At 44.7% G+C, this 9,085-nt stretch overlaps 1 protein-coding gene across 1 annotated transcript in view; it reads right to left on the reverse strand.

The window, feature by feature from the left end:
- The window catches only part of dcbld2 (discoidin, CUB and LCCL domain containing 2), a 23,290-nt gene extending 19,516 nt beyond the window's left edge, over positions 1-3,774 (reverse strand). The window contains exons 1-3 of the mRNA XM_048238536.1: positions 3,281-3,774; positions 2,089-2,313; positions 531-668 (exon numbers count right to left, since the gene is read on the reverse strand). Coding sequence (XP_048094493.1) covers positions 531-668; positions 2,089-2,313; positions 3,281-3,386 — 469 coding nt within the window. The 5' untranslated portion in view covers positions 3,387-3,774. The remainder of the gene's footprint in view (positions 1-530; positions 669-2,088; positions 2,314-3,280) is intronic.
- Positions 3,775-9,085: the final 5,311 nt, after the last annotated feature.

Genomic DNA, 9,085 nt, shown 5'->3' on the forward strand with positions numbered 1-9,085 from the left:
CAGCGCACACACACACACACACACACACACACACACACACACACACACACACAGAACAACGCTGGAGTAGTGTAGATAGAGATGCGCAAACAACAACAACACACACACACACACACACACACACACACACACAGCAGCCCTAACAGCACGTCTTGAATCAAATTATAGCACAAACATTGACTAAATACAACCACTCACATACCCACAGACACAGACACAGGCACAAGCACATGCACAGGCACGCGCACACACACGCATACAAAAACACAGAAACACACACACACACGCAAACGTAACAAAAGTGTTTAGGAATCAAAAGAAAACGGAATACTGTGGATGTAGCCTTAGACACCTAAAGCCATCAGCAGCTTAACCCCCCCTCCCCAACACACACACACACACAGACACAAATCAGCAGCACCCCCAACACACACACACACACACATCAGCAGCAGCATCCTCTCCCCCAACACACACACCACATATAGATGAGTGGAACAAACGTGGTTCCGATTGAATCATGTCCTTACCTGGGTGCTCGTCAGTGGAGTATGACAGGAAGAAGCCCCGCCCATTGCTGTGTGGTCCACTCATGAACTGGATAGTCACCTGGTTGCCGTGGGTACGGATCAGCTCAGGAATCTGCAGATCCTTCCCACAAAGCTTCACTGCATCCAGATAGGGCGAGAGAGGGAGAGAGATGGAGAGGGAAAGAGAGAGGGAAGGAGAGAGAGACAGAGACAGAGAGAGGGAAAGAAAGACACAAAACTTTTGCTTTGTTGACCTTGTCAAGCTTTGGTAAGAAATGACTTTATGCTGTACATGCTAGTAATGCATGTCATGGTTCACTCTGTAACTACACCTAAGCCTCTAACATCCTCATTCAGCCATTCCACATGACATCCTCATTCAGCTATCCCACATGACATCCTCATTCAGCCATCCTATATGACAGGATGCAGTGGCTCAGGGTCCTCTGCTACAGAAGATTCACTTTAGTTGGGCTGCCAGAACATGATGAGTGGGTACGATTTAGCATTCCATAGTACTTGTCTGAGTTTGTGTGTATATGAGAGGGTGGTTAGGATGTAACATATGTAGCCTTAATCTGAATCTGTGTGTGTGTGTGAGAGAGATAGAGAAAGAGAGAGAGAGATATATAGAGAGAGAGAGAGAGAGAGAGAGAGAGAGGGAAGGAGGGAGGCAGATAGATCTCTGGCACTTTCTTTGATGACACAGACGCTAAACATTCTGCTGTGTCTGTCTCCCAGGAAATGATGTCATCAATGTGTTTTGATAGCATGCTCGGTATCTGTCTCAGAATTCTAAATTGCATGTGTGTAATGATTCTTTCACTGTTTCACTGTTCATGTGTTTAACTCTCTTTAACCTCCTCATGCGCGTGCACACACACACACACACACACACACACACACACACACACACACACACACACAACACACACACACACACACACACACACACACACACACACACACACACACACACACACACACACACACACACACACACACACACATTTTGTGTGTGTGTGTGTGTGTGTGTGTGTGTGTGTGTGTGTGTGTGTGTGTGTGTGTGTGTGCCTCAACAAGCTCTAATCTGTGTGAACCAATGGCATCGTAGATTCTGTGGTCAGTGATCTGGCTGCTGTGGGGCTGCATTTTGTGTGTGTGTGCGTGTGTGTGTTCATATGTGCGCAGGTGTGTGTGTGTGTGTGTTCATATATGTATGTGTTCATATGTGTGTGTGTGTGTGTTCATATGTGCGTGTGTGTTCATACATGTATATGTTCAGATGTGTATGTGTGTGTGTGTGTGTGCGTGTGTGTGTTCATATGTGCGCAGGTGTGTGTGTGTGTTCATATATGTATGTGTTCATATGTGTGTGTGTGTGTGTGTGTGTGTGTGTGTGTTCATATGTGCGTGTGTGTTCATATATGTATGTGTTCAGATGTGTGTGTATGTGTGCGTGTGTGTGTGTGTGTGTGTGTGTGTGTGTGTGTGTGTTCATATATGTATGTGTTCAGATGTGTATGTGTGTGTGTGTGTGTGTGTGTGTGTGCCTCACCGAGCTCTGATCTGTGTGGACCGATACCGTTGTAGATTCTGAGGTAGGTGATCTGGCAGTCGTGGGGCTGGACGTTCAGGTCGGCCACTCGGATCTGGATGGTGTGTTTGGTGTCCACGGTGATCTCCCACTCACACACACTGTCGCTGCGCAGCCACTGGGGGTAACCCAGCGATGACACACTCCCGCTGCTGCGGCCAAGCACGGTGTGACCACAGCCGTCACCTGACAACCACACCAACACGCGCACACACACACACATGCACCAACACACACACACAGTGAGAGAGAGTGAGAGAAAGAAAACAAATGTGTAAAAATGACATCTCTTTCAAAGCTTTAAGCATGCATTCTCTGTAGTTAGTGTGTGTGTGTGTGTGTGTGAGTGAGTGTGTTTGTGTGTGTGTGTGTGTGAGTGAGTGTGTTTGTGTGTGTATGCGCAGGCGCGTGCGTTTACAGCATGTATCTGCAGTTGCTTGCGGTTACATAAGAGAGACTGGACAAACTCCAGAGACACGAAGTGAAAACATTACACCCAGACACTCTCTCTCTCTCTCACTCTCTCTCTCTCTCACACTCTCTCTCTCTCACTCTCTCTCTCTCAGCAGGAACACATGGTACTGAAAAACCTATGCATGCTTGCTCTCAGGGTCAACAACATCAAGTACACTTTTGTTTCTGAAGAAACTGTTAGCTCAGAAATGAGGGGTATAGTTCAACAAGAACATTTCCAAACTTTTGACAAGCATTACATCTCACGTTCTAGCACTCTGAGAAACACATTATTTTGCCAAACTGCCGTTTTTAACTCGTAGGCCTCCAAAGGTCCCTTCACTTCCCCGGCCACCTACTCCCAACACAAACAACAGCCGTCAATAAACACCAACCTTCCCAAACAATGAGACCTGTGGAGCTACGGGTCTGCCCGACCTATTGCTCTACCTTAAAACTACTCCGTGACTGAGCAGGAGAAACGCACATACACAACGTTGTTGCCAACGCGGCCAGCGGCGGCGTCCACACTCGGTTACCGTGCGGTGAACTGTTATGAAAACTAACGGGTTTGTGGGCGGACCTCCGGGGGAGCGTATGCTGTTTTTCACAAAGCTTAAACATTCCGCATACATACTCACACACAGACACGCGCGTGCAAACACACACACACATTTTAGTAAAGACAGTGAGCACTGACCTTTCTGTGCTCGCGAACTTCTTGCGCTGAGGAGGATGCCGATCGCGAGGATGAAGAGAACGGTGGCCCCACCGGTTCCTCGCCCCACCATTACCGACGCGTCCATACCAGCCTGCAGTCCGCGTGCATAATGCAGTATGTGTGTGAGATTGAGGGTGTCTGTGTGGTTGGGCCGCGCAGTTTCAGAGTGTGGATGTTTTCGACTGTTTGTGTGCGTGTGTGCGCACAGACTACGTGTTGCCAGAAGGATCGGCGACGGAGTGTGTAGACCTCTCGTTAGTTCGATTGCTCAGTTCCGCCTGTCCCGAGGTAGTTCCGTTAATCCTACGCTTCACGGAGAACGTAACGTTAGCGCCCGCTTGCTCGCTTTCACCGCCGCTTCGACACATCCCCAATCTGGCCGTGCACTTCCTCCCCTTCCGCCCCTCCCTCCGACCAGCACGCTGCGCTTTCGGGATTCTCCCTGACCGGGGAAAGAACTCAAAACCAAAGACTGTGTGTGTGTGTGTGTGTGTGTGTGTGTGTGTGAGCGTGCGTGCGTGTGCGCGCGCGTTGAGCTTGGTCATTTTTAAAAGCTGCGTAATTACAGTCTCTATTCTCCTCACCTCAAAGCGGTCGTGTTCGACCCCCACAAACAAGCACTTTAAACTGTTAACAGCGTGCAATCCCACGACCACACAGAGAACGAGAGAGAGAGACATTCTTAGCACACACTTGAGAGCGTGACATTCACTTGAAAGCATTCACTTTATCACTAACAAACAATGACCTCAGCGGGATATGATAGAGACCATGGAAGTCTCTCACTGTCACACACACACACAGAGAGAGAGAGAGAGAGAGAGAGATTCATTGTGCACTGTCCATACTGCCCTGGGTTATGTCAAGGATATGGTGTATGTGTGTGTGTGTTGCTGTTTGCTGATGTTTGCATATATCTCTCTCTCTGTCTCTCTCTCTCTGTCTCTTTCTTATCTGTAGTTTAGGGAATGAGAGCTGATTGGCAATTATGTCCCCCCTTCTCACATTCCTGTCTGAACTGGAACTCTCTCTCTCACACACTTACACACACACACACACACACACACACACACACACACACTACATCTACTAGAGATAGAGAGGAGAGGCATGTGTACGTGCATGTGTGTGTGTGTGTGTGTGTGTTGGAGTGGGGTGAGTGGGTGTATTGGACAGAAAACCACAGTCTGCTCATGTTCTGATATTGCACATATGCATGAGTGAGCAGAGCACTCTTATGTATTGGAAATAAATAAAAAAATAAAAAATGTAACTTAATGTCTCATCTTTCTGTGTAAAATGGTCTTATATTGCCCCCTATTGGCCACGATATGTCAGTACACTCAGACAGACCAATTAAAGTAAGACCAATTTCAAGACCAATTTCAAGATTGTGCAGTTGGACTGGGACATGTAATTTACACACACACACACACACACACACACACCACCTGTGAAACGAGATCTATTAAAACAACATAAAAGAGAGGATCACACAGACAGATAACCTTTTACTGGACTCGTAGTAAAACTATAAAACTAATAATTAGTATGTTATGCAAGGTTTATGGTAATCTTGTAGTAAAACTATAAAACTAATAGGCCCACCATGTAATTAGTATGTTATGCAAGGTTTACGATAATCTAGTGTTGATTGAAGCATATTTTGAAAATACTGGGGTATCATTTTATATTATGAATAAAACAAAATATGATGAGTGTCATGAAGAGAGGGAGGCAGAGAGGAGGAGGTAGAGAAGAGAGGGAGGGAGAGAGGAGGAGGTAGAGAAGAGAAGAGAGGGAAGTAGAGAGGAGGAGGTAGAGGAGAGAGGGAGGGAGAGAGGAGGAGGTAGAGAAGAGAAGAGAGGGAAGTAGAGAGGAGGAGGTAGAGAAGAGAGGGAGGTAGAGAAGAGAAGAGAGGGAAGTAGAGAGGAGGAGGTAGAGGAGAGAGGGAGGGAAGTAGAGAGGAGGAGGTAGAGGAGAGAGGGAGGGAGAGAGGAGGAGGTAGATGAGAGAAGAGAGGGAGGCAGAGAGGAGGAGGTAGAGAAGAGAGGGAGGGAGAGAGGAGGAGGTAGAGAAGAGAAGAGAGGGAAGTAGAGAGGAGGAGGTAGAGGAGAGAGGGAGGGAGAGAGGAGGGCAGAGATGGAAGAGCATGGTGAGTGTGCATCAGGTGTGTGAGATCAGGTGAAGAGGTGAGTGTGCATCAGGTGTGTGAGATCAGGTGAAGAGGTGAGTGTGCATCAGTAATAATAATAATAATAATAAAGCTTTATTTGTATAGCACCTTTCATACACAGAATGCAGCTCAAAGTGCTTTACATTTGAAGCATGTAACACAATAATAGTCAGTCAGTCATTATCAATCACTTTTCTTTGCTGTTTATGTTATACTCAGCAACATATCAAAAATATAGAAAATGACGTCATAAGACTGGCAGCCTTAACCCTCTTACCCCCCACAAGCACGCCATATGGCAACTGTGGCAAGGAAAAACTCCCATATTCCAGGAAGAAACCTTGAGCAGAACCTGACTTAATAGGGGAGCCCATCTGCTTCTGGCTGGCTGCTCCAATAGTAGCAGATGTAGGATAATCTGAAAATGTAGTCTACAGGATAAGATGAGTTAACTAAAAGCTTTCCTGTACAGGTATGTTTTCAGATCTTTTTAAAATATTTACTGAACTTCGCCTGCTTGATGTACAGAGGCAGGGTGTTCCATAGTTTAGGGGCATAATGGATAAACGCAGCTTCTCCACTTTGTTTGTGGAGCACTTTGGGTAATGATTAAAAGATTAGAATTGGATGATCTAAGTTTCCTTTGTGGTTGATAAGATATTAAAAGCTCAGAGATATATGAAGGTGCTATGCCATTCAGAGCTTTGTAAGTAATTAACATAACCTTAAAATCAATTCTATAGGAAATAGGAGCCAGTGCAGTTCAGCCAACACAGGGTGATGTGTTCTCTCTTCTTAGTCTTAGTTAAAAGTCTAGCCGCAGAGTTCTGTATGAGTGCCAATTTATTTAGATGTTTTTGGGAAGACCAGTGAAAAGTGCATTGCAGTAGTCTAACCTGCTAGTGATAAAGGCGTGAATTAGTTTTTCTGCATCTTGTTGAGTTAAAAAGGGCAGCACTTTGGCAATGTTTCTCAAGTGGAAATAGGCTGTCTGAGTAACTTTACTGATATGGGGCTTAAAACTTAACTCTGCATCTAAGATGACACGAGGCTTGTTACTTTTGGTTTGACCTGGTGTGCCAAGATCCCCAGATTACTAAGAATAATATCTCGCTTTAGTTTTGGTCCAACCAGAAGTACCTCTGTTTTGTCATCATTTAGTTTCAAAAGTTTTTGCTCATCCACTGATTAATGGAGGTTAGGCATGCAGTGAGGGAGCAAAGGCCATCTAGGTTAGTTGGCTCCACAGAAAGATACAATTGGGTATCATCTCATGTAGCTGTGGAAGTTTACATTATGCTGACTTATGGCGTTTCCCAATGGAAGCATATATAGAGAAAAATAGCAGGGGACCAAGGCAGCTCCCTGGGCCACACCAAAAGGCAAGTCATGTTTTTCAGATACATGATCTCCTAGACTGATATAAAAATCTCTGCCAGTAATGTAGGTTTGAAACCAGTTTAGAGCATTATCAGAGAGACCCACCCACTTCATAAAGGTGAATTAGGATGCTATGATCAATGGTGTCAAATGCACGACTCAAATCCAGAAGAATAAGGATTGAGACTTTGTTTGAGTCGGTAGCTAGTCTGAGATCATTGACTATCTTTACTAGAGCCGTTTCTGTGCTGTGATTTGATCTAAAACCTGATTGGAATTTTTCAAGGATACTGTTTTCGTTGAGGAAGGTATTTAACTAATTGTAAACAACTTTTTCAAGTACTTTGCTCAAAAATGATAGATTTGATATAGGCCTGTAGTTGCTCAGATTGGTATGGTCAAGATTTGACTTTTTAAGTAAAGGTTTCACAACAGCGGTTTTAAAAGCAGTTGGAAATATACCTGTTTCTAAAGAGGTATTTATTACCTTGAGAAAAGGTAAGCCATCATATACTTTTTTGAGGAATGTAGTAGGGATTGGATCTAAAACACATGTTGAGGAGCCGGTTTGAGTTATAATTTTACCAAGCTCAGATTGAGTAATAGTGCTAAAGGACCTTAATTTTGGGGGGCTGTTTTTGGGTGTACTATCAAACATATTACTTGTGTTACCAATATCAGGTGTGTGAGTTTGTCAGTAGCAGTTGGAGAGGAAGTATTCTTGGAAGAGTTGTGTCTTCAAGATTTTTTTGAAGACAGAGAGGAGCGGCCCTGCTTTGGTGGGATTTGGCAGATTGTTCCACCATCAGGAGACCAACAGGGGACCTAAACATTTAGCCTATTAAAACTCTAATAAGGCCACATTCCCAAAACACTTCACAAGTTCTCCCAAAAACAGGTAAAGTGTGATGTCTGTGTGTGTGTGTGTGTGTGTGTGTATGTGTGTGTGTCCTGTGGGTGTCTTTAGCTTAATGCCTTTGAGCACAAGCAACATTGAACAGTCATTAAGATGTCTGTTAGAAGAAGGGGATAAATTAAATAAATATAAATAAAGTCACAGCCAGTGATGTGAGTGATGAACTCTCTCTAATTTCCTCTTGGTGCGACTGTCAGAGCTACCAGACGGGGATTGAAGATGTGATGATGCTTTCAATGACGGCTTTGTAGAAGAGCAGCAAAAGGGTTTTGTTGACATGAAACTTTTTCAGTTGTCTTAGGAAATAAAGTCTCTAATTTGCCTTTTTGATAAGGTGGGCGGTGTTAATGTCCCATTTTCAAATTATGGCTGATATGTGAGCCAAGAAATGTAAAGGAGTGGTGTCATCTGCATACTTACATACAATACTTTGACAGAGTGATGGTGAGATCATTACTGTAGATAACACACAGGAGAACAGAAGAGGAGATAACACACAGCCTTGTGGCGGTCCAGTGTTGAGGGTCAGAGGGCATTATGTTGCATTGTTAACCATGACTGATTGAATTATATTCCTCAGGAAGTCCAGTATCCAGTGACACAGAGCTGATGTTCATGGCTTGTAACCTAGAGAAGAGGATGAGTGGATCAATGGTGTTAAAGGCAGAGCTAAAGTCAATGAACATCATGTGTGCATAGCTTGACTCCAGGTGTTGCAGTATAGAGTGAACTCCTAGGTTGATGGCATCTTCCACAGATCTGTTAGACTGGTAAGCAAACTGGTAGGGATCCATAAGTGGTGATACTGTGGTTTGCAGATGGGAGAGTAGCACACGTTCAAACACCTTCATAGCCACTGAAGTGAGGCCAAGTCGTTGAGCCCAGTTGTTTTTGTTGTCTTCGGGACCGGAATGATGGTAGAGGCTTTAAAACACTGTGGAACTACACACTGCTGCAGAGAAGTGTTGAAAATGTCAGTGAAGACAGGTGCCAGTTGATCTGCACAGTGTCTATAAAAAGGGCGGGGGAAAGCTGATCTGGTCCTGCTGCTTTCCTGGCCTTCTGTTTTTTAAAAAGTTTGCACACCTCTGCCTCCTGGATGACAAAGGGTGGGTCATGCTGGTGACCAGCCTGCCAAGTTTGACATTGTTGGTGAAAGATGGTCATGCTGGTTTGCTAGAATGACCAACATAAGCTGGCATGGCCAGTTAAACCACCAGCTAAAATTACCATTTTGAGGTGGTATGACAAGAAAAACCAGCTGAATTACCATCGTAAGCTAGGTAAACCAGCTGAAGGTTTTCAGAAGAGT

This window comes from Alosa alosa, chromosome 3 (genome assembly GCF_017589495.1).
Source record: "Alosa alosa isolate M-15738 ecotype Scorff River chromosome 3, AALO_Geno_1.1, whole genome shotgun sequence".
Taxonomy (NCBI): Eukaryota; Metazoa; Chordata; class Actinopteri; order Clupeiformes; family Clupeidae; genus Alosa; species Alosa alosa.